Below are 25,492 nucleotides of genomic sequence, written 5' to 3'. Positions count from 1 at the left end.
TTGTTAATGGACATATTAGGCATCAGACTACATGGTTTTTACCCTTCAGTCTTTGCCCAGAGCAGATTTGGTCCCAGGACTATGGCGATGTTACTAGGAGTCATCTTATTGATTTCACTTTCCTGAGCCAGTTTAGCCAGAAACTTCACCAGATACCTGCAACAGAGACTCCAACTGCTTTAAAAACATCCTTTCATGTATTTGGCATATTTCCCACTAGACATTTTGGCCACTGATATTTTCGTCTGCTGGACAACTACAAGTGATACTAAGCAGAAGTGTGTGCTCTAGTGAGATGTTTTAAGTCTAAACAAATGACTTATACCAAAATAGTGAGATGGGTTTCTATTATTCGACTTGTGAAAAAGCTACCGTATCAATTATGAAAGTGAAAAACAGGACAGCAATGACCTCTCTGCATTAAGTTCAGTGCTGATGTACTTTTAGAAACGAGGCTTACGCCTCCGCTGTGGCCTCAACACTGTGTACCGCGTCATCTGAAGAGAAGACGCTCTTACCTGAGGTTTGCCTTGTGAGTCTTTGGCAAACGGTCACATGTCACCCATAAGGCTTGAAGCCTCTTGTCAGGGTCAGGCACACTGAAAACCACACACACAAATATATATTATTAGCTTACACTGAACAGTTGCTGGTTCAACTTAATATCTTAAGCTTACTCAATGTTTTTCTCAGGTACAGTGACTATAAAGTTTGACTAGAAAAGATTATTTGTTTTGATCATAACAAACTTATCTCAACTTTTTTTTTCGAATTCAGTCAACTTAAAATGTCAAGGCAGCCCAGACACATTTTTTTTTAAATGAAAACAAATAGGTTATTCAATATCTAAAGTAACCTGAGAGCACACACTGCTTCAGATGTGTGATTAAACCTTATAGCTTAGAGTGAGTGTGTTTTACAGGATATTAAAAGAGTCGAGCGCTTTCTTACTTGGAGGCTTGTATCCACTCGTCATACTGGCTAAAAGTCATTAGAGGTTCAGGAAGTTCCCTGAGGTAGGACTTCAGGGCTCCTGTGTATGAAAAGAAAAGCTATGAGAAAATGATCTGGACCAGATGGTTTCACTTTTTGTGGATTTGTAGAAGAGGTTGTACCAGCGACGGCGTGGGGATCAGAGTAGAACTCCTCGAGCTGTGAGGTGGAGCAGTCCAGCGCTGCTTTGAGCTTCTTTAATTTTGAAGCTCCGGCAGCTATTCTGAAGAGACCCTGCAAGGAAAACACAGAGGAAAATAACTTTTTTCAACAGGTACGAGTGGCTGGTTTCAATCCTTAAATTAAAGAAGTGAGTCTGGGTCGGTGTCAGGAAAGGAGAACTGTACCATCCACTTTCAGGATGAGTACCAGACAGACGTACAGCAGGAGTTTTGTTTCTGTTCAGAAAAATGTCTTAAATTGTCCTCCTTGGGGAGTCTAGTGATACGGTTCAATTTAAGGCGAATAATAGTGAACATGCTAATGGTTAACAGATGCCTGCACACACACATAGACACACACACACACACACACACACACACACACACACCACAACCTCAAGGCTAACTGACCACAATTTGGCCTCAAATGTTTCCAGACTGTATGTGCCATCATTTCTAGAGAGCGGTCCACATGACCCACATCTCCCTTCCAGCTCTGACAGAGTGAAGTCATATGGGTACAAATCGATCTAAAAAATATCTGGTTAATTGATCCTTCCTAAATGTCATTTATGTCAGGGTTCTCATTTTCTCTTTCCCAGAGGCTCTTTGACATGCTTTGTGCTCGTCCACGTTGAAAAGAAAACCAAATTTTGAGGATGGATCAAAGATGTTATTGTGGGACCTGTGAAAGCTACATATAGAGTATATATACTATATACTAGTGTTACCACCTGTCCTGTATATAGTACAGGATTGTCCTGTACTGAAAAATAAAATGTGCTGTTCCTTACTGAATCAGTACAGGATGCAATTTGTCCCTTATTTTCATGCACACCCTACTATAATGTATAACATTACATTTTCACATACTTGGAATGACATGAGAAATAATAAATCCACAACAGTTTCATAAGACATAGTGGAGAGGTATTAAATCAGAATGCAGTTTTCTACTGAATATTTTCTGCGGTAGACTGTCTGACCTGGACCAAGTACAGAGGCCCAGAGTGAAGTTTTTTTTGACAGACCAGTGTCTATGATCTGCCCTACTTTTAGTTTCTCCTTCTCTTCAGCCATCACTCTATCCATACCTCTTCCTTCATGCCAGTCTCCAAGAGCATCATGACGCAGGCCTCGATAGGTAGAGCAATCTCACGGTTACTCCTCTTCAGGTGCTCCTCCAGGGCCGTGCCGAACGCCGGCTTCTCCATCCAGGAGTCTAGGAAAGAAGAGCATATAAACGCTTATATAAGTGTTTGACATTTACATGTTTTTAACAGAACATTACTGCTCTGTGTGTCTATAGTTCTTCTTTAGGTGACACTAAATGTGTCTAAATTTTAGGAAAAAAGCCCCAAATTCATCCTTAGCTTCCAGCTTACTTGACTTTTGGAGGCTATGTTTTGTGAGTTTTAGTGTTAGGTGAACTTAGATGGATTATTATGAACAACAATCTATTACTGGGTGTAATGATCTCTCCTTTCATCCTTCTGCTTTATTTTCACAGTAATATTTTCTCTGTCTGAAGTCTTCATCATGCCCACAAGATTAGAAACCTGCTTACATGTACATGTGGTTGAGAAATCGACTTTCTCCAGGAGAAATCAAGCTAGGGAGTCCAGTTTCTTTAATCTCCAACACCAATGACAGAAATTCTCATTCATATGATGTTAAAATGCGTGACATACAAGGATACAACGTGATTTACAACAAGGCTGCAAAATGAGATTTTGATGACATGATATCTTAGGAGAGAAACTGATGTGATTTTAGGTATTTTGTTTTCTGGGAAATTAACTGATTTTCCTCTTCTTCATTACCATCGTCTGCTGTACCTCTAAGCTATAACTCATTTATTAGGACCAGAGAAAAAGCAGATGTGGCTAGATAAGCCTGAGACAATGGAACTTGCATGATAATTTACGCTGTTGGCTTTTATGATGGAAATATTAGTTCTCTTCATAGAGACATTTCAGAGTTTGAGGCCAAAATACGCAATTTCCATTCCCACTGTAGTTGTGAGAAAGGTGCAAAACTTGAAAATTTAAACATATATACAAACAGTGAGAAACACTTTGCTTCTATTGAGCTCCGCTTTGCTTGGATTTACTTGTACTGTCAACTCAACAAGCCACAACAAGCCAGTCTACTTTCTCAGCAGCAGAGTACAGAGTGACTTGTGCGTCGTGCCGCGTATTCTAACACTCAGTAGTCGTTCATCATTATGTGTGTTGTTTTGCAGTGGTTTTACTGAGGGAGGTGTCCAGTGTAGTGGGTAATTGGCTAAGTGCTTAATGATGCATTCCATTTATCTCAGACGTCAGAAGTCGGAGCTGGAAATGATGTGACAATGTTCCAGTTCAACAAGCTGGAAAGTTAAGTATGTAGGGCTGCATATCAAAATTACTTTTATGGTACCAAATTCAATTGCTTCAATACTATCAAATACGGAAAATTCCTTGTCATTTGATACCAAATTTAGATACCTAAGAAGTCAATCTCAGCAGCATCAGTGAGACATTAAGCATACAGCGCTTGGACCACCAGGTCTTTGGACAGCTTCTTCTTTTAAAGTGAGTAATTTTATCATAGCGTGTAATGTTCATGTGACATGTTTATGGAGAATTAGCTAACGAGAAGTACATTCTGTTTTTGTTACTCGACTGGGGACACCTTAACCTCCACTGATCTATTGAGCGCACATCGTCTCATCATTCTTCCTCCATCCACCTAGCTACCCTTCAATGCTGCATTATCAACAACCGTGGATGCCACCTCAGAAACTACATTGGGGTTTAAAGGAGCAATGTGTAAGACCCTGGTGTTCAAAAATGAGTACTGCAGTCCAAATAGTGAGTTGGAGCCATAGGCCGAGTATTAACTACCTATTTTATATAGGATTTATGGCTGAAGTGAGTTGTTTTCCACCACCCCCTCCTTCCCAGACTCAAAACTCAGACTGCCTGCCAGACTCCATTAATATATTGCTCAATTTTACCGTTATAAACATCTTCTTCTTCTGAAGGATTATTGATGATTTCTTACAAATCACAAAACAGATGTTAACTCATTTGGCGAACATTCAGCATTAATTTGAACACAAATTAACATCTAACAGGCAAACGAAACAAGATTTTCTGGACTCGAATGGAAATTTTAGAGGAGAACTTGCTGGCTGCAATGTTGCGAAAGGAGAGGCGCAAATGTCATGTTTTCTTTATTGTCTGCAGATTTACTGTGTTGTTTCTCTTGCCGTTTACCTTGCTGTATTTGGATAGTCGGTATAGCTGCCTCCAGAGCTGCCAGAGACTTCCTGTGATAGTCTGCCTGGGCCTCTAATAACTGGTAAACAAACATAAACACTGGTCATTTACACAGTCCTTTGGCATATAATGAAGCAGGCATTCATATCGCATCACCAAACAATACTGTTATAGTGGAATGGACCATATTTGCATCCCATTTCCATTTTCATTCTGGGTCATTTACACTAAAGAGAGGTGCACCCACCATGACATAATAGCGTGCATAATCTCCCTCTTTGGAAGCAAAGTTGTACAAGTCTGCAGAGAGCTGGTCCTGTAGGATGAAAAACATACATTTCCATTAATGGCAAAACATTATGGCAACCTTAAACCTTGTGCTTTTTTTTTTTGCACAGAAACTTTTCATTAAGACACAGATGAACTCTAGATGACAAAGCAATGACCTTTAATTACATGGTCCTAATAATGTGCAGAGCATGTTTGTACCTGATCCACTCTTGTTACAAAGCTTCCTTTGTTCAGTCACTTCATTAGATATGATCCTGGCCTGATGAAGAGGCCCTGACTGGAATGTACAAATTTAAAATAAAACGTACCTTGCATATTTCTACTTTGTTGAGAGCCTCGTCCATCTCGTCTTTGAGAGAATCGGCCTTAGCTGCCATGGCCTGGTTGTTGGACTTTGTTGCCTGGTACCACCTGCAGGCCAGGAAAAGATTTAGACACTAATACAAGTCTACAGTAGATCAAACATGAGTGTATTTGATTTAAAGTTTCCTTTTGTACATGTTCAAATGACAAAGTGTAAGATCATTTCATCATTTCAAAATCCTAAACATGCAAAAAATGCGGAATTAAAGGCACAGTTCACCCAAAAATCAAAAGTGGATATTTTTCCTCTTACCTCTAATGCTATTCATCCACCTAGATTGTTTTCGTGTGAGTTGATGAGTTTTCTAGATATCAGTCTGTTTTCTCTCCAGTATAATGGAAGTAAGAGGTATTCAGCTTGTGGCGCTCAACATGCCCCAAAAACACATTTAAAAAACTCAATAGCAAAGTATCTTTAAAGAGTGGCCGAGTTATTCAAGACAACTCACGGGCCTTGTTGTGAGCAGGTTCATGTAGGAACAACTTTCTTTCTACCAAACTACACCAACCAACTGTATCACTGTGCTAACTAGCTCAGTGGTGTTAAAGTTACGGCTCAGCCGAGGTGTGTCTGTTGTCTAGAGGTGCATGACCATCTGTATCTGGATCTGTTCAACCAAAAAAAAAAAAATTTGTCTCTGTATTTGTATTTGGCTAGAAGACCAAATGTGGGTGTGGTTTATACTGGAAGTCACATTAAATCAGACAAATGTTGTATTTTCTAGTCTAATTTTTATTCACAATGCAACTGTTGTGCCTACAAAGAGTCAAGTTGATTTATTATTGACATTTAATTAAATATAAAATATATTTCCACATCCTTGAACCACACTTTTCATCCCTCTCTTTTTTATTTCCATTTTTATCTAAACTAAGTTTTCTGGGCTGAACCTCACCAACAGCCTCTTTAATTATAAGACATGGAGCAAAAAGAAACTCAAAAAAATGTTTTAAAAATTGAAAGATTCTGTTTTACATCTGAAATAGAAACTCCTTACAATAAAGCTATAAAACTATCAGCAGTTCACAGTTCTAGAATATTATACATATTACTATTATAATATATTGCAATAACATTATAGATTAAGATTAATGTAAAAACCAGTACTCGTTACTGCATTATATTTTGGAAATACTTTTTTCCTGAATTATAACAAGCAAATTTTGGGTAGGCGAAATATCTGTTTCTGTTGTATTATTTGTGCTTTCCCAACAAAAAAAACACTATGCGTTCCTTCTGTCATCCATGAGTAGATGCACACTTTCTTCTTCATGGTGATACGGTTGGAGCGATAGAAAGAAAGTAGTTCCAATGCTTAACTGCTCACAACAAGATTTGTGGATTATCTTGCGTAACCGGGTCATGATTTCTGAAAAAAGACATCACAAGCCGAGTGCCATCTACTTCCTTGATAATCAAGATAAAGCAGACATTATTACAGCTGATATCTCTAAAACTCCACAACTCACATTAAAACCATATGCATTAGGGTGAACTTTTAAAGTTCATTTGAAAATAATATAAACAGGGCTAAAAAGCCTTCATACCTTGTCTTGGCCGAGTCATAGTCCAGAACCAGCTTGGCCAGTTGTTTTCTTTGTTTCAGTATATTGGGAATCTCTATCTGTGAGACAAACAGTGAGGCTCATGAGTACATGTGCATTTTATAGTTAGCACTGAGGATAACACCTTTCCCATGAGAACATTTGTCAGTGTTGATCATGCAAGGAGGTAATATGACAAAAAAAGACATGCAAAAGACCATGCATGCATAATTATGAAATTCAAACACACACACAAACACAATATGTTCAGATCCTGCTCAATGAATGTTTCGGTCAAAAGGTTACAATTAATTTGGTTATGAAGTGATTTTTCTAGGCCACAAATATGCAAATTTATAACTTAAACAAAGGTACATGCAGGTCATAGGCTGAGTGATCACTACAGTATGAAAAGAGCTGCTGTGGTTTTACCTCTGCTAGCTGGTTGAGAGGATCAAGGATGTCTCTCTCAATCTGGACTTCATACTGCATCAGTTCGGTCGCTAACTTGCTCTCTGCATCCCCACACACATCCATCATCTTGCTGCTCACACACACGGAAACAGTAATGTATATACAATATATAATGTATATAGCTGTTATCACCACTTTTCTCACAGTGAGAAAAAATGTTAATGTAAAAGAAAACACACAGACACCATTTTAATCAATCCTGGAGAGGTCAAAAATGGAAAACTTTGCAACATATCTGTGCAATAAATGGTATCAACCCAGAAATTTATGGGACATAAGGGAGCATGGGAATGGGTTTTAATCGTTACACATACACATGCCGTAACACTCTGAAATATTGCTGAAACTGGTCTTGAATGTAATAAAAACTCTTGTAGTTAACTTTCGCATCTCACCCAATCAGACTCTCGTCTCCGAGCTGACTGCCTCCCTCCTGCATGGCCTGGGACAGCGTCGTCAGGGGCAACTTTTTCTGCAAGCAGACCAGCAAATAAAGTTCAAAAGAATATCCAATGATCAGCTGCAGGCATGTCAAAAAAAAACCCATAAAAGTTAAGACAAACGTGATTTAATCTGAGTTATGTCAGTTTTATTGTGTGTATGACTGAGGTGCGTCTGTTATGCAGTGATAGCTGAGGCTGGCAGGAGGCCAGCACTAAATATTTTCTCTCTCATATCAGCACGTTACATAAGAGGAGATGCTATGGGTTCATAGCACAAGATAGCAGCTCCTTGTGAACACTGGCAATAGTATCACAGTGGTTCACCCTTATTTAATTTCTGTTTGAGCTACATGCTACATCAACATCTCTCTGAGTGTCTGAGATAAAATGGAAAAGCTTTACATATGGGATGACATGTTGCTAGCATAGTCTGATTTTCTTGAGATGACTAAAGGTGTCCCCCAGGATTGGATTCCATTTTGAGACCTATTTTGTCCTGTATTTTTCTGCCTCTGTGCCGGCAACAGCGGTGGTGTGTTTTTTCGGGTTGTCCATCACATTCTCGTGAACGCCATGTCTAATCTAAGAACGCCTGGATGGAAATTCTTCAAAGTTGGCTCAAATGCCCACTTGGACTCAAGGATGAGCTGATTAGGGTTTGGTGGTCAAAGGTAAAAGGTCACTGTGACTTCATGTCCACCCTTCAAACTGCATTCAAGTCATCACCAACCACGCTGTTATGTTTAAATTTGATTTTAAGAGTGCAGAAAACAAAGTACTAGGTCTTCTTAAAAGCTCACTCACAGTTGTCATGAATCTCTACATTTCATTACAAACAAAAAAGTCCTTTACTGACCACTGCATTCTTTATGATTTGGTGGGCTGGATGTCATTGACCACTCGCAGACAACTGCACAGATTTATATCTATAAAGGCATCCTGGATAAACTTCCAGGCTGCCTCTGTACCCGTCTCTGTGTCAGCTCTGGTAGTTACCAGCTATGCTCCTCCAAGTGGTTGGTTTTTAACGTATCTCTGTTTTGACAGATATGGGGATTTTAATTAGCTACACTTGCATCCATTGATGAATTTAAGGGCATCATAAAGAAGGTGGTGATGGAGACATGTGGTTGTTTTTCCCGTGAGACCATTGTGTTCGAACAGCTGTTCTTGTTTTATTGTGGCTTTTTGTCTATCATGTTCTCTTTGTTGTATTTCAGTATGTTGTGATTTTGTACAGCTGCTCCCTTGGCCGAGTCTCTATTGTAAAAGGGATTTTTAATCACAATGGGATGACAATCACAAAGACTGTGTGTTTCTTACATGTCTCTTCTCTGTGTCTGTGCCCAGTTGACCCTGCAGACAGGACACCAGCCTCTTGTGTGTGTTGTGCGACACCATGCGCACCAGCTCCATCCGCCTCTCGATCTGTGTGCACACATACGACAGAAAATGTTAGAAACTCGCACGTTTTCCTGTTCAACAGAGACAAAACAGGTGAGGGATCAAAACACAGAGGCTCCACATCATCTCTAAACTTTCCATCCTGGTTTTGTTATTGAAAGATGATGGAGGATGTCAGTGCTGTTTGTCTAACTCTGTTCTGCAGTGTGCAGTCAGTGTTACAACAGGCAGCACTGACAGCCAGATGGAAGGACTCATAACAGATAAGCAACACAAGCCGATGGATTGTGGTCTTTACTGAGAACCGAGAGAGCTTCTTTGTCTCCACATATAAAGACTGCACACAGAGATATTATGAAGGAGAACAGATAAATAATTCTGACTGCAGCCCTGAGGTGGCCTGATCTACATTTTTCTTCATTTTTCAACTCTTTCGTTGTGAAAATGTTTTACCTACTAATAATGTTTTGTTCAGAGTATTTACTTTTCTTCTTTAGATAAACTTGATTCTTTGAGTTTTAGACACCTGCAAAAAAATGTATTTCAAAAAAATTTTCAGTACGCTCACTTAGACTAGTGAAAATGAATAATGGTTAATAATTCAATATCTTTAATTGCAACCATTAAATTTTCAAGCACCCAAAGAATAACAACTCAGGTTCACAGCTCACTGTGGCATTCTGGTTTTCAGATTCAACTTTATCTGAAGAAGAAAAGTAAATTATCTCAAGATTATAGGTCAGCAAAACTTTGTTTGGTTTATGTCAAACATAAGAGTTTGAGTCTGATTCAGACTCAAAGATGTAGTGAAGAGAGGGGCCTCTTCTTCACTTTTTTTGTGCAATGTACTGGTTATAGTTCATGAGCAGAAACATGGTGGTTTTGCATATTTTAACTCCTTACCTAGACATCATGTATGCTTTAGGTAACACCAGACCATTTTCCAGAGTGTGACAGAGTTTCAGATTGATTTTCTACCTTAAGACTTGAAACTTGAGATGCACTGAAAATATTTTTCCTCTCCTGATACCTATTATGATACTAAACTCAGTTTAATTGCCAATATTGAATACCTGTCCAATACATTTGCCCTCAAAAGAGGGATTGCTATGACCAAATGAATAAAACTTTAAGCAGAGACTGTGAATTGTATAATGTCACTGACACAGAAACTATACTTTATGTGGCTTGGTCACATTTGGCTGATCGGTATCCAGGCAGATTCAGATCTGGTGGATCTGGCCCTATTTGAAACACTGATAAGGTAGTTAATCCACCACAGCTACTATCAATTACCTTCAATGTTTCATCAATTATATTTGCAAAAGTTGCATCTTCCTCACGTGTTACAGGTAGAAATTTCTGGTGCATTAAATCCATCAACCCAATAAGAGTGGGCAAAATGTATTAAGTTCTCTATCCTGGTCCATATGTAATATAAATACATGTTGTCATATAATTATTTTCCTGGAAACCAAAATTGATAACACATGAAAAAATAACCACTAAAATAACCACATTGGAAATGTCAAACTATGCATGTAATACACGTTAATTTTGGAGTTAGTTTCCAGAAAGGAAAGCAACTTCAGTAGTGTGAAAGTGGTTTGATTATAGAAGATAAAATGTACAATAAACCACAGAAATATGAAAGAAGTGCAAGAAGACTGTAACAGCCTGACATCAGGGAAGAGGCGGGGTACACCCTGAACAGGTCACCAGTTCATCGCAGGGCATTATGACAGAATACTCTGAAATGTTGTGATATTATTTTAGGACCATATTGCCCACCTCTAATTGACATTTCACGACACTTATCTCCCCAGTGTGAGTTGCGAGCTCTTATAGTAACTGGGTGATCTGGGCGCAGTTGCTCCCTCCCTGCCTCCCAATGAAATAAGGCTATTGTGAAAGTTCAGTCAGGAAGACTATACTTTTGCATATTGGGCCTGTAATTTATTCTTCTTATCATCCTGCCATGAGCTCACTCTCTCTTCTATCATTGTGTGGGGTTATCAGCTGCGTTATCAGTTGTTCCATCAGCTGGTAGCTTTTATCCAATAGCACGACACACGCACATGTTCATCATTAGTCTGGTTAGAAGGCCTTCGATCACGAAACTTCTCTGTAGAGTCTACATGCCAGTGTCTAGATTCTGTATTGTGTCAAAGCACCTGTTGTAATTATAGATGCAATACAATGCGTTTTTAAGTTTTGAAAGAATGCATGGCCCTCCTCATTATGCCTCACAGTGGTTTTGGTCCACTGCCTATCTATGGACATGGGTATCTTTTTATTTTCAAAATATTAAACATACGCATTAAAGAGATGGTTCACCCAAAAATGACAATTCAGTCTTTACCTACTCACTCTCATGCCGATTGAACGTTGGGTTCATTTTGTTAGTCCGCAAAACACTGCTGGAGTTTCACAGGAAAACAGTGTTGCAGAATTTCCACAACAATATAAGTGAATGGCGCCCAGTTTTCATATGTAAAAAAACAAGTGGAAGAAAAAACATAAAATTCATTTGTACTGCTTGTCTGGCATAATCCAAGTCTCCGAAAGTCTGCACACTGTCACAATAAACACACTCAGTTCCGACTGTGTGCATGTGCATATGAATGTAGCTCCAAGCTAAGGATCTACAATGAAGATTCAGGCTAAAAATATGGTGTAAATAACATTTTTTTAGTCAACTTCGCATGTTGGGTCTTTAGGAGACTTGGATTACAGACGAGCAGTATGGAGGCATTTTATGTTTTTATTTTGTTGGGGTATTTTTACGTTTGAAAACTGGTCACGATTCACTTCCATTTTTGGAGATATTCTGCGACACTGTTTTCCTGTGAAATTCCAGCAGTGTTTTCTGGACCCGACCTTCAGTCGGGGTGAGGGTGAGTATATAATGACTGAATTATCATTTTTGGGTGAACTATCACTTTAAGAGACAGGCCACAAATCTAAAAAATATTCAGACCATAGGGGGGATTGAGAAAAATGTATACAAATCTATTATTTTGTCATTTATTCCCATGCTATAATCTTAGTAAGCACCCCTCTGGCAGCAGCACAACAGACACAGTAGACAGCAGACACTGACAGCTTTAACAATGACTATTTGGCTTATTGGGACTTAACGACAACAGGCAACAGAAGAACAGGCAGTTAACACAGAAGGAGAAGAGGGTAGGGTGGTGGAGAATACAGTTGCAGTAGACTCTGTAGCGGTGAGAAGAAGTAACACCATGCCATGAGTGACCCCCTCTCTCCTGCTGTTTTACCTCCAGCTGGGACATGTTTATAGTCCCCACCAACTGTGGCATGAACTATCTGCCCTTGGGTCTAATGACTATGCTACTAAGATCTTTTTAAATCAATTTCTAATAAATTAAACTCACTGTTCAATGTCCTTCACTGGGAAAATTGTCTGCAGCATTTCAAAAATCACTGAGGTTTTGTATGAGGTGAAACATTTGTAAAAAACAAGCTAGCAGTTGGTAATTTAAGTGTCCACTTCCTCTTCCTGTTTCATTGTAAACACCCTGCTGTGATAGTATTGGCCCCTCATTTGCTGTCTGATCCCCATCTCCCTTCTTCCTTTACTTTTATCGTCACTAATTCGCTGTCAGGCTCTCTCTCACTCACTCACACAATTCACTCTGTCCTCCTCTCTTTCCTGCAGCTGGATGCTCCATGCCAGACCACAGCTGGACTTGGCCTCCTTGTCTGGATCCAATTGATTCGCTCACCATTCAGCTGATCCCCGGCTCTGATTAATGCATGGAAGTCTAGCTCTATCTGGTGACGCCTCGATTGGATCCAGACCTCCAACAATCGTCGCCAAGAAAGAAAGAAGAGAGGCCTGAGTGACTGTAGAGTGGGCGGTGCGGTAGGCTGGATACCCTGAGTGATTGCATTGTCTCTGCTGATGGAAAACTGTTTTCCATGAGTGTACACCAGAAGAGACACATCGAAACTGCAAAATATAACGTCTCTGATATCAAATTACAGTCCGTTTTACACATTTTACATTTGAAGCATCTCTGAGTTTAGCTATATCGCTCTATGAAGCTTGTCTGCTTCTTTTGCCTACACTGTTAGAAATAAAGGTGCTAACTAGAACCATAAAGCATTCTTAGGCTTGTCCTCATAGGAGGACCCCTTTTGGTTCCCAGTGGAACCTTTTATATAAGGTTTCACTTGGAACTTGGACTTCTTCCCAAAACCCAACATAAAGGGTTATAACTAAAACCATCTGTGAGAGGTTTCACCCAGAACTACAGAGAACCTTTCTGTGGTGTTATGGTTCCACCCAAAACCCTCACTGATGGGTTCTGTCTAGAAACTTTCCCTACCTTTCTACTGAGGGTGCAAACAAGGACCTTTTTAAAAATTCCAGAGGCTTTATTTACAACATACTTAGGGGATTCTACCAAGAACCTTTTTATATTCCAAGGGTCTTATCTAGAACCCACCGGAGTATTCTACAAGGAACCCTTTTATATTATGGTACAAAGAACCTTTGATAAATCCTTTCCAAAGAAGTTCTTCAAGGACTTCAACAAAAATACCCTTTTCATCAAAAAAGATTTCTTTGGATGAAAAGGGTTCTCAAGGGAACTGTTCATCTTACAAAGAACCCCTGACAAACCCTTTCTTTAAAAGATGAAGCACATGGTTCTAGGTAGAACCTCACTTCTTGGAACTCTTATAACATTCTGACAAATTGGCACAGTAATGAAAAACGCTCCTATAACCCCCTTTTAAAATAATAACGCATTAAAAAGAAGTCTGATGATCTTAACTTTCAATTAGCCAGTCTAATGCCTCATGCAGCGGGCATCACTGTGCTCACAAGAAGAAATCTGGCCTCGAGGGGAGAAACTCAATTATAGAAACAGACTCAGAAACACCCTAACAAACTGAAGTAATCGAGTTGAAGAGTGAAAAAAAAAAGCAGGAAAACTCCCTGATCACAGACACAGACAAGCACACACACTACAATCCCTTCCGCCTGCCTCTCCACTTATGGAGCTGTCCAAAGGTTTACAAGCCAGTTACTGCCATCTTTTTTTCCCCGGACAGCAATGAAAACAGTGAACAGAGCGAGCTGCCGACCTCTGACCCGCCACAGCAGAAAATGTGGAACGTTTCGTGAGTCACAGAGGAACCTGGCGGGTGGATACAGTTTTGTTTTCTGGCTTGGAGCTGCTTTGGCTGACTGGCTGACCTTGTTGGCAGGATGGCTAACTGTCTGGTTAGCTGATGACAAAGCAGAAAAAAGATTCAAATGCAACAATAGTCATATTTGCTTAAAGGAATAGTTTGACATTTTGGAAAATAGGCTTATTCTCCTTCTAGTGCTGAGTGAGATGAGAAGATTGATACCACTCTCATGCCTATCTGAAAATTATAAGCTACAGCCAGCAGCTAGTTAGCTTATTTTAGGATAAAGACCATTAACATCTGGTTCTGTCCAAAGGTGCTTATATTCAATAAAACTTCCGATTATTTTCACGATTAATTCATTTACTGTTTAGTCTATAATGTAAGAGTCCAAAGTCTTTAAATTCTTTTGTCCAAATAACAATCAAAACATGACAACCCTTCATTTACTATCATGAATGACAAAGAAAAGCAGCAAACATCCTCACACTAAGGAGCTGTAGCCAGAGTAGCCAGAGAGAGACATTTTTCAAAGTGTCTGTGTGTTCAGTCCTCAGTACTTTTGCAGCTTCTAACTGAATCTCTGTGGTTTGAAGTTTAGTTTCTCTCCTACAATGCTGTTTGTACTTTCAGGTATCTGCTTCATTTTACAGTTTCATGCTCGTTTTCAGCTGTATTGGAGTCATGTTGAGTTACTGTTGATTAAACCCAAACATTTCCTGATTTTGCCGCTTTTCAATAACAAAAAGATGGGGTACTTTTATTGTAAAGAATTTTTAGGGAATGAAACATCCACTGTTCAAATGCTCAACTAAAGACGAGCATGTGACCTTCATGCAAGCTCAACTCTGCTGTGCTGGAGAGTCAAAGTTAGGGTTAAAGTTTTTATCACCTCAACCAAAAAAGAGTGAAAGTAAGACTGTCCACCCGGGTGTCATGATTACATCACTTCCAATTGGAGATGGAACCAATAAATACCCGTGACAACAGTAGAGTCACCTTTTCCCATTGAAGACAAAAGCCACATGTTAGTGGATTTTTTTGTCCAGTGTAAAAGGGGCTTTACTGATATTTGGAGGCAAGCTGGTTCCAGTCTGTGTGCTAGGCTATGCTAACTATATGTTGGCTCTTGCTAACTATTTAGAATACAGATATTGTGGTATCAATTTTCTTATCTTACTTACATCAAGAAAGCAAATAAGCCTATTCCCAAAATGACAAACTCTTCCTTCAACAGACTGAGCCAGTGCTGAAGCTGCGTGTTTAGCTCACTATCTAGTTAGCTGACAGATACATCCCTGCTTAACATGGAGTATCAGATATGAGTATGCTCCAGTCTCCACAACAATAACAGTACATTGTGTATCCAAAGCTGTATTCAAATACTGAGATATGGGAACAGTTGTAGCCTGACTCTGTATGAGGCCTGGCAGGTCTGAAAGGCTTCAGCTTTCCCACTGAGGCAGGACATGTCCAAACAAGATAAATGCCTCAGCCAATGCAAAGGACTATGGAAAATGGAAGAGAAAAGGCTACTACGGCACCATGGAAATCATAGTGTCAAATTTCAAGTTGGACGGTTCAGAGAAGGGGGTGTGGGAGCTTATGAGGAGGTGGAGGAAGGAAAAACTATTCTTTCTTCACTCATGTTTGGAAAGAGGGGGAAAACTTTCCCAGCTAATGTGATTAAATTAAAATGCCGAAAGTGATTCACTGGACTATGAATTAGTAAACTGGAGAGCTGCACATTTTATAGAGATGACTGTAATCAGGCTGCAAATCTGGAAACTGACTGTGAGCAGCGTGCATCCTGATTGGCTTCACTAAACCACAGACTCTGACAGGCAACTTCGAGTTGTTGTTAAGCTAAAAGACATCCAACCACTTCCAATAAGCTGACCGCCTGACAATCACATTCCTCACTGAGAGCTGCAGCTAAAGGAATGTCTAACACAGCACAAAAGCTCCTGTCGTTTAGGACGAGGACCAAAGACGAGAGAAAGCGTTTCTCTGGAAGGGCTGGGTCAGTTTGTGGACAAAGTATACACATCTAAATTTAACTATTAGCACCGTTAAAGCTAAACAAAAAGCAAGTCCACTGATAACTTAAGCATGTATTTCTGCTTATTAGACAAGAAATAATCATTTTCACCACCCAGTGTTTGTGTTGTGTGTGTACGGACCACATGGGGTTCATAGTTCACTGCTGCATGTCATAAAACTTTGACTTCTGTAATTGAATGAGAGGCTTTAGACTTCACCTTGACTTTTCCTTCCACAAACGCTCCTTTCTTCTGTAAACACACTCTGTCTTTTTCAGTCTTTCTTCACACTCTTTTCTTAGCAGTGATCTCACAGTTTCACTAGCCAGAAAACTCCCATCCCCCAACACACACTCAACGCACATCTAGTATGATTTCAAGATAACAGAACATTGCCAACGTTCGTCTTGAGTGGAAAACCACGAGCCACTTTTCCTGCAGCGCCAAACCTCTGAGCAGGCGAGGCATTACTGAATGAAAGACTCCCCCAGTGGTGTTTTTAATGCCAGCAGTTGTACTCCAAGACTGCAGAGAGACTTGGCATCAACAAGCTGCTGCTAAGGCATGATGGCTTTAACAGAGGCTTTGTGCACAACTTGTAACTCCTTTGATAACTTCCGTGTTTTACTCTTCCAGAGAACAAATTCTAACAGAGCAGTTTTTACACTCAGACATAGTAAAATAAAACAGGACATAACACCTGTCGATAGTGACAGACACTGAATCACACATTTGCACTCAGCTGTGAACATTTTGTGCCAGTTCTTGAGGTAGCTGCTGGGGGTGCAACAATACAACCTCATGGTTTATTATGACAAATGATATTAAGTCCTGCACCTGGTCGGGCACCCAGCAGATGACTCACAAAAACATTGTGTAACAGTTAATATATAAATTATATTTCTATAATTATATGTAAATTATTATATAAATTCATGGATGCGGGCATGCAAAAAAAAAAACTGAACTACACTAACTGAAGGTGGCAGAACCTGCTACTTCGCAGCAACATCCCGTACGCCATTTTCTTCCCCAGGATGGCAAAGTCATGATCTATGGCATTCATTCTCTGTAGGTATTTTTTCATGTTTTACAAAGGGTTTAACCTGAGCTACACCATACATAAATGATAACAATCAGCACATACATACAAGATTAGTAGCATAAAGTTGTTTAAAAAAACAACAACAACTTTTCTTTAAACAAACTGTTATCAGATCCCTACTTGTTAACAGCTAATAGGCAAAGGTCAGTTATTGGAATCAGTATCAGGTACCCAGTTTGGGAGCCAGGTTATGAGATTTCATTAGCCACTCAACAATACATCATCATGTTTTTATAGTGTGAAATATTGTGTTATGATATATCTTTATACTCCAGGGAGATCATGACTATTTCCAGTAAAACTGTCATTGTGTCACAAGATACATTTTGTGTCTGCAGTTGATGTACATGAACAGCGATAGAGAAGAAGAAAGTCATATTCACCTGTAGGAGGTCATCACTCAGCACCTCAGTTTTCTCAGCCCTGTGGGGGGAAACACAAACAAGAAGCCAAAGCTCAAACACCGACAGCAAATAAAGACATATAATATAATGCAGTCCTAGGAGTTTAACGGACACAACTTAATAAGGTTGTCAAAAGTACCAATACTTTGACACTTTTTTCGATACCATGCTTAAAACTACATGATATGCCTACAACTGGGCATCATTCAAAAATTTTCAATACCAGTACCAACACCGACACCTTGGCTTCAATACCACTTCCTGAACGATACGTTTTTTCAGTACCTATTCTATAAAATCCATTTGAACAAAATTACATTACACATTACATTATAATTACTCCCTTTGAAGGAACAGGCTGTTCAAAGACCTGGGAGCAGCTGGAGAAAATGTTTTTACTCTGAACACTTTACATAACCTGGATAACTGGACTAAAATGAAGAAAAATGATAGAATATCTGTACAATATTGGACTAAACAACGAATATAAATAACTGTCAAAACCCCTTAGATATCGAAAGGCCTTTTTCAATACTCGATAGCACTGAAGCACTTTGATAGGCACCAAAAAGGTATCAAAGTTTGGTACCCCGGGTTTAATATTCCTTAATTAAATGGTTATTTAAAAAATATATATATCATATTAGTGTTCACTTGGTTCAGTTTTTACTGTCCTGCCTGAAATTTGACTTGCAAAACAAAATACAATTTTGTGTGTCTAGGCCCAAGTAATATGGACTATTTGGACATGTTTTGCTACTCTGCATTCCAGCAGTGACATACTGTGATGTATTCTGTTGTATTTCAACTAAACAAGACCACACTTGCTGTTAAAACTCCAACAAGACCATCAAACTGAAGCAGGAGAGTCTATCTAGCCCAACCTGTCTACAGTTTGTGCCTGCAGCAAAGTTACACAGTGCAAAATATGCTTAAATCCACAATAAAATGCTGTCACATCATGGGCCACCTAACAATGTGGGATTTGTCAGGAGACATGTGAATAACTGGGTACCATTTGTACACACATATTCAACATGTATGCACAAATGCACAACTTATGCCTCTGGCTGTTTTCCATGATGGACCTGCCGGATTCTTCTACACACTTCCTGTTGTGTCATCTGCACCTTGTTTGTTATGGCAACAGGACTGAGGTGAGTGTATTTGTGTGGAGGAGGATTGTTGATGTCTGAAACACACTGAACACACTGGCAGTACATTGTAGCACAGTCTGTGGAAAAGAGGACAGTGACATCACTTCGAAACTTCTAGGAAATGTTGTAAATGTAATAATCCAAAATCGCCTCCGTCGCAACTGACATAAGGCATAAGACATAAGGTTTCTGCCCATTTCAGGCCAATCATTGTTCTCTATTTCTTGGTTTGAATTTTGCAGAGCTTGAGAAATGCAGCAGGCGAGCTCATCACTCATCCTGTCGATATCTGAAAAATACACCAAAGGTGTCTACACACACAAATCCCTGCAGACCGCCCCTCCACCCGAGTAAACCCACACTATAGATTCAAATCTCACAGGGATCAATTAACCCTCTCCCACACAAGAGGTATTACCTAATGCTGTTGTAAGTCATACTCTACAGACACAGCTTTACGTCACTTATGCCTAAAATATCCTCACTGTTAATCGAAAACGTCTTTGGCTGCTGCCACCAGCTCGCACCATGAGCCGATATTTTAAAGAGCGAAGAGATTCTGTTGGTCTATTCGCATATTCATGAAACCTTGAATATTAAATGAAGACAAGGTGTAGAGCTATATGTAAGCAATCTTAACAAGATATCTAAACTTATTTTGCAAAAAAAAAAACAAAAACAATTTATTACTTCTTGCAGAGATTTTTATATTGTTTAAATCATAATAAATAGAATATCTTTTGATTTCTTTAGACTGTCGGCAAGACAAAACACAAACTTTTGAAAAAACATACAACAAATTGGGTTCAAGGCATTTTTCACTCTCTTTTAAGCGCTATGGGCCAAACAACGATCAACTGATAAGGAAAATAATTGTTTTGCCCTTGTCTGGTCAGATTCATAATCTTGCTCACTTATTCTTTGATCAGACAGTTCCACATTTACATACAATTTAGTCTGTTTTATATTATTTTATTTACATTTATCATTTGTGATCTTTGGCTTCTTTTATTTTGAAGAAAAACTTTATTTGTTTCTCAAACAAAGGTACTGATAAAAGTAAACCTATTGTTCAGATATAGGTGCTGAAACTCAAGTATTGTTCCTGCGTTGTTACCACAAATTACTGTTACCCAGCCCTCCTCAGTATATATCTGTGGCCTCTTGAATTTCCGGTCTACGTCTACTGCTTTTCTTTCTGATTTCTTTAACAGACACGGCATCATGTCTAGGTCTGTCCCGAGTCTCCAGATCCACAATTCGATTTGACTTTAAATTTTGAGGCCATGATTCGATTTAATTTTTGATTTTTCCAGGCATGGATAAAACTCAAAACTGATATTTAAAACAACAGCATAAATACAGGCAGATAACATATTTGTTTAAATGACCGCTTGTTTTGTTAACAGTCCAACAAAGGCGGAGATTTATTACATATATTTGATGGTGTGAGATATGATCTGAAGCCAGAATACCTACACACTGATCCACATGATCACATTACACATTAGGGCTTTACAGGCTCGTCTCTGAAGGAAAAAGCTACATGAGCAATCTTTAGATTCCTATCAATATTGAATTAGCATTGATTTGACTGGAGTACAGCTTGGCTCTCTGGCCAGCAGCTATTGTTCTAAGAATAGACTCTCACAATGCTGGAGCCCAGACCCTGAAAGAAAAGTTGGAGCAAAAACAACTCAGAAAGACAGAAAGAGTGGATTAGTAACTGTGTATTATGTAAAGGGGACTTTTGATTACTAAACCAGTGAGAAAATGATGTTTAACTGCCTTTGTTTTTAACCCAAATCAGAGTTTTGTCAAAAGCGTAAACTTCTCTCTCCGGAGGTGTGTAAAGACTCAAACACTGCTACCATGCAAGCTTGTGCCACACTGAAACTGTATGTAAATCACACTGCTTCTTCCTTATTAAGAACATGTAAATCAAACTGGGTTCCTCTTTTATAAATAAAAACCCCTCTGTGGCTGCGTGACGTCCCCAGCCCTCCACTGTGTCCCCGACAACACTGTCGAAATGCTTACTCCACAAAAACCCTCCATGCCTGGCCCTTCCTGTGCCAAACACAGAACCACATCATCACAAACTGTCGTGTGGGGAGACTAATTCACCGCATTGTGAAAAAGATACAAACTAGGGCTGCATAATTCACCAAAATATTATCGAACTATGTCCAACTACAATATCTAAATCCCAGACGCTGCAATTTTTCAGAAGAATATGTGATTAAATAGCTTTTTAATGAAGTCCTGTAGTGCTAAAGGGGTGTCCTGACGTACAAATCTTGTTCTCCAGATATAAGAAAATAAGTGTGTTGGTACAGACAACAAATGTTGCATCAACATGATTTTAAGGTTGTTTTTTTTTTCAGCGAAACTTAAAATTATGATGCAGAAATGCTCATCATCACAAGTACAATATTTGTCAAAAATAATTGCAATGAGTTTTTTTTTTTTAACCATATCGTGCAGCCCTAATAAACAGTCATCCTAGTGCTAGACAGCCAATCACTTTAAAATCCATGTTCATTAACATTTCATTTGGGTTATATGTGGAAGAATGGTGACTCTTTGTCAACCCTTTGAATCCACTTTAGGCAAAACAATCAATAACAAAAATCAAAAAATGGACCCGCATCTTTATGATGATGGAACTTTATGCCTTTTCTTGAACTCTGTGTCCTCAAAAATATGCAGAGCAAAAAATGATTAGTTGAATTTGCAGAAAAATTATAAGCACCCATTTTGACCGTTTGTCTGTCAGAACATTTGAAGATGTTTCCCAGGGCTCTAGGAAGTTGCAACTGGCATTTTTTTGTCATTTTCTATGCCAAACTATGGATTGTTTAATGGAAAGAATTTGGAGATTGATTGATAATAAAATAAATCATTGTTAGTTGGAGCTCTGACTTGATGTTTAAGTAAAAGGTCCAGTTTGTAAAATTTATAGGGTTTTTTTTTTGGCAGAAACGGAATATAATATTCATAAGAGTGTTTCCATTAGTGTATAATTATCTGAAAATAAGAATTGCTGCCACTGTAAGTTCTCCTGCATAATTGGATTCTGATAATTGATTAATTGGTTTGAGTCATTTCTTAAGAAAAAAAGTCTCTGACTTCAGCTTCTTAATCGTGCATATTTTCTAGTTTCTTTGCACCTCTTTCACAGTAAACTGAATATCTTTGGGTTGTGGACAAAACAAGACATTTGAGGATGTCACCTTGGGTTTTAGGAAACGCTGATCCACATCTTTCACCATTTTCTGACATTTTATAGACCACACAACCCACTGATTAATCAAGAAAATAATCAACAGATTAATTGACCATGAAAATAATTCTTAATTGCAGCCTTAGAAAAATCACCCCTTTTCATGTGGATATCCAGTTGATGGTAAATGTAGTCAATTGAAGCAAAAAAATTCCTCCTATACTGGCTATGAAAGCTGAGTTTTCCTACCGGTGGAGTCGTGCCGCAAGCTTCTGACACCCACACCCATGTTGCCATGTATCACCTCCCTAGCCTATAGCTAAAACTTTCTTGGCCTAAACATACTAGGTAACAAAAATGCTTATCTGGCATGGCCACTGGCTAAGCTGGAACAGTCTGCATTCCACTGATGAATTTACCACTTCACTTGACTAGATTTGCCATCGACACCGACTGAACATCCACATAAAAAGTGAAGTTTCCCTTTAAGTGTTCACTGACTGCATAATGTCACTTTAACCAACTTTTTAAATTTAGCATGATGCTGCTAATCGCTAAAACATCCTAACTCCCACTTTGTTTTACTCATGCAGTGCTACAAATGGCACCAAAGGATGATCTGACATGTTCAACTCCATCCTGCAGTAATCCACAGTGGGTGTGTGCCTGCCTGCAATCACTTCTGCCTCTCAGTAAGCAAGCTGTCAGTGTGCTCACTGCAGTTTTACTGCTCTTGCACAACATATGGAGGAATGTATGTGAGGAATCCAGTGGCTACAGGCTGTTGGTCGGAAAGTCATTGTGAAGAAACATTATGAAGTGCATCATCATTCGAAGACACTATTAATGCAGCGATAATGAGACACCATCTCAGCGGTGGCTGCTGATAGAGGACAGGGCTGGAAACCCCTGTGGGGACGGCGATAAAATGAAAGAGATGGTATAGATATTATGTGTGTTTGTGTGTGTGAATATGTGTGTAAACTAACTGCCAATATCATCACACATCAGTAAATATGTGTTTGTGTGCACACCCCTGCCCACAACTGCAGAAACAACAGTACTTGTACTGTAAAGACCTCTAGGCGCATCACTTTGAAGTGAATTGGGTTCTGTGGGCCCTGAATTCTGTCTTCCGGCATACTGAGAGACATAGGTTGTGTCCACAACCAATCATTACTCCCAACTCACTATCTAGGGATTTCTGTGTAGAGGATGATGGTGCACTCACTATTTAGAAAAACACTGTTAATTAAGTCATCGCCATTATTCTTTCAGTGCGATGCATGATGGTGTATAGTACTTGCTTTGTGACCATGAGTTGCACACAACTTTTCACAATGCATTATGGGATACTTTGAGTCCACTATTTAGGAGATAGTAATTCTCACTATACATTCGGACAGCACTACAAAATGACAAATTTGCAAGTGGTAGTGGAATATATCATTAATGGTGAATTACTTCTGAAGCAGCCATAGAGATTAATCAATCTAATCAGAGCTAAAACAATCCGTCAGTCAATTAGTCAACTGATGTAAACTAACTTGGCAACTATTTTGATTATGAATTAATTGTTTTAGTAATTCCATCTAGCAAAAAAGCCAAATATTCCCCAGTGCTGGCATCTAAATTTTGAGTTGTTTATGGTTTTAAAATGAATATATTTGGGTTTCAGACTGTTCGTTAGTAAAAAAAAAAAAAAAAAAGACATTTGAAGATCTCAGGCCCACAGAACTTATGATGGGCATTTAAACTTTTCTGGACATCAAAAAACAGGCAGATAATGAAAATAGTTACAACCAGAGGTAGAGCAGTAAATACAAGGTGGGTAAACTTTTTCTCTCCTTGTTGATTGATATATTTGATATGAAAATAGTTAAGAAAACTCTCAACTTCATTTCAAAGAGGTGGATAAACTGTGTTTACTTGGGCTGACCCTCCACTATGCCCCTGGCTATAGCAGCCCTAAATTACTGAAGCCACTGACTCATTACTACCACAGACACAGTATAATTTAGGCCTGGGCAATATATCGATATTATATCAATGTTGTGGAATGCCACTAGATATCATCTAAGATTCTGGATATCATTATATACTGCCTATCCTTCTGAACCTACCAGCCTGTACTAGCTGTTCCATTACTTCTCTTAACTCACTGATCAAGTTAGTGATGATTATCAAGAATATTATTGTTAATATTTTGCGAAAACACCAATCATCATCCCTACAATATTGTTACAGTATCAATATTAATGAATTTGGTTTAAAAAATTGTGATGTTTGGTTGTGTTTATATCTCTAAGCCCTATTAGTGTGCTACTTTAAACAAAACTTGTATCAAAATGACCAGTATATTGTATACTGTGGATTAGTCTAAAATATCGAGATATTATTTAAAAGCCATATTGACCAGCCCTACAATAAAACTCCACATAGTTGGTAGGAGAATTTTAGTGTGTTTTTCACATGGAAAGTCTTGCACTTACATCTGAAAGTTTTTCAACTTTCCCAACTCCTTTAACTGTTCTCAAAATCACTTAAAAAAAAAAATCAGGGCGCATGTGACGTGTTGGCAGACTTACTTTCCTCAAACTTCACAAACTACCACTAGGTATTTATTGCGCACACAAATGTAGCCCAGCCCTTCCGACAGATGACAATGTTAGAGGACAACACGGAATATTGTCTAATCACTGGAAGGAACAACAGCGCTGGCCTGCCACAACACAAATACGTGACATCAACTTGCAACAGTGTTTGCTGTTAAAATAAACACTCACCTTCCGACGGTCTGGTTGGCGAGCTGCCGCATGCGATTAAACTGTTTCTTCATGTTTTTTCTTCTCCTCTGCGTCTCCTACGAGTCAGTAAAAGTCAGCGGCGCCTCGGAGCGCACTCGTTCATCCACCGTGGACCCAAAAGTTGCGCTACGTCGCAGCCATTGTGGCAGAAAGAGCTCCGAGCACTTTAACGCACTACAACTCCGCGGCTTTCCTCATTAAACACGGTGACATTGGTTGTTCGCCGGAGACAAAAAGCAGAAAAGTCAGTACAAACAGTCCCTGACGAGCTTCTGGGTCCCCATCGCCAAGAAATATCAGACTTCCTATTAAACTGGTTTGAGTGTAACGAGTGTGGTAGGAAGAAGGAAGTGCGTTTACTTCCCTACAGTATGTTGCAGGGCCCAACGGTGACATGTGATACCTTAACAAGAGAGAAAAAAAACATTGACTCAGCTATTGGCCTGTCATGGTCATGACAAAGTCACAGTCACAAATCTTCTAGTGGACTGTAGAAAGCTGTTTTCTGAAGTAAATGATGGAAAATCACATTATAGTGGTAAATTATCAGAAAGAAATTAATGCCAAGTAGGTTTTCACAGAGGCCTACAAGGGATTTGCCTTTGTATTTTGGTGCCCAACAATGAACATAGAGAGAAAAGG

At 39.1% G+C, this 25,492-nt stretch overlaps 1 protein-coding gene across 3 annotated transcripts in view; it reads right to left on the bottom strand.

The window, feature by feature from the left end:
* The window catches only part of arhgap17b (Rho GTPase activating protein 17b), a 34,691-nt gene extending 9,471 nt beyond the window's left edge, over positions 1 to 25,220 (bottom strand). For 2 of the 3 annotated variants that reach the window (XM_084743483.1, XM_084743484.1), the window contains exons 1-14: positions 24,830 to 25,220; positions 17,640 to 17,679; positions 8,860 to 8,964; positions 7,489 to 7,565; positions 7,052 to 7,163; positions 6,623 to 6,699; positions 5,020 to 5,122; positions 4,668 to 4,736; positions 4,418 to 4,499; positions 2,249 to 2,376; positions 1,116 to 1,227; positions 952 to 1,033; positions 519 to 599; positions 43 to 156 (exon numbers count right to left, since the gene is read on the bottom strand). In XM_084743483.1, coding sequence (XP_084599609.1) covers positions 43 to 156; positions 519 to 599; positions 952 to 1,033; positions 1,116 to 1,227; positions 2,249 to 2,376; positions 4,418 to 4,499; positions 4,668 to 4,736; positions 5,020 to 5,122; positions 6,623 to 6,699; positions 7,052 to 7,163; positions 7,489 to 7,565; positions 8,860 to 8,964; positions 17,640 to 17,679; positions 24,830 to 24,882 — 1,235 coding nt within the window. In that variant the 5' untranslated portion in view covers positions 24,883 to 25,220. The remainder of the gene's footprint in view (positions 1 to 42; positions 157 to 518; positions 600 to 951; positions 1,034 to 1,115; positions 1,228 to 2,248; positions 2,377 to 4,417; positions 4,500 to 4,667; positions 4,737 to 5,019; positions 5,123 to 6,622; positions 6,700 to 7,051; positions 7,164 to 7,488; positions 7,566 to 8,859; positions 8,965 to 17,639; positions 17,680 to 24,829) is intronic. The other variant, XM_084743485.1, reaches the window with a different exon arrangement.
* Between the last annotated feature and the right edge of the window lie 272 nt (positions 25,221 to 25,492).

Source organism: Lutjanus erythropterus, chromosome 19 (genome assembly GCF_056507025.1).
Source record: "Lutjanus erythropterus isolate fLutEry1 chromosome 19, fLutEry1.hap2, whole genome shotgun sequence".
NCBI lineage: Eukaryota > Metazoa > Chordata > Actinopteri > Lutjaniformes > Lutjanidae > Lutjanus > Lutjanus erythropterus.
Note: the sequence above shows the minus strand (reverse complement) of the source record. Positions and strands in the feature narration are given on the sequence as shown.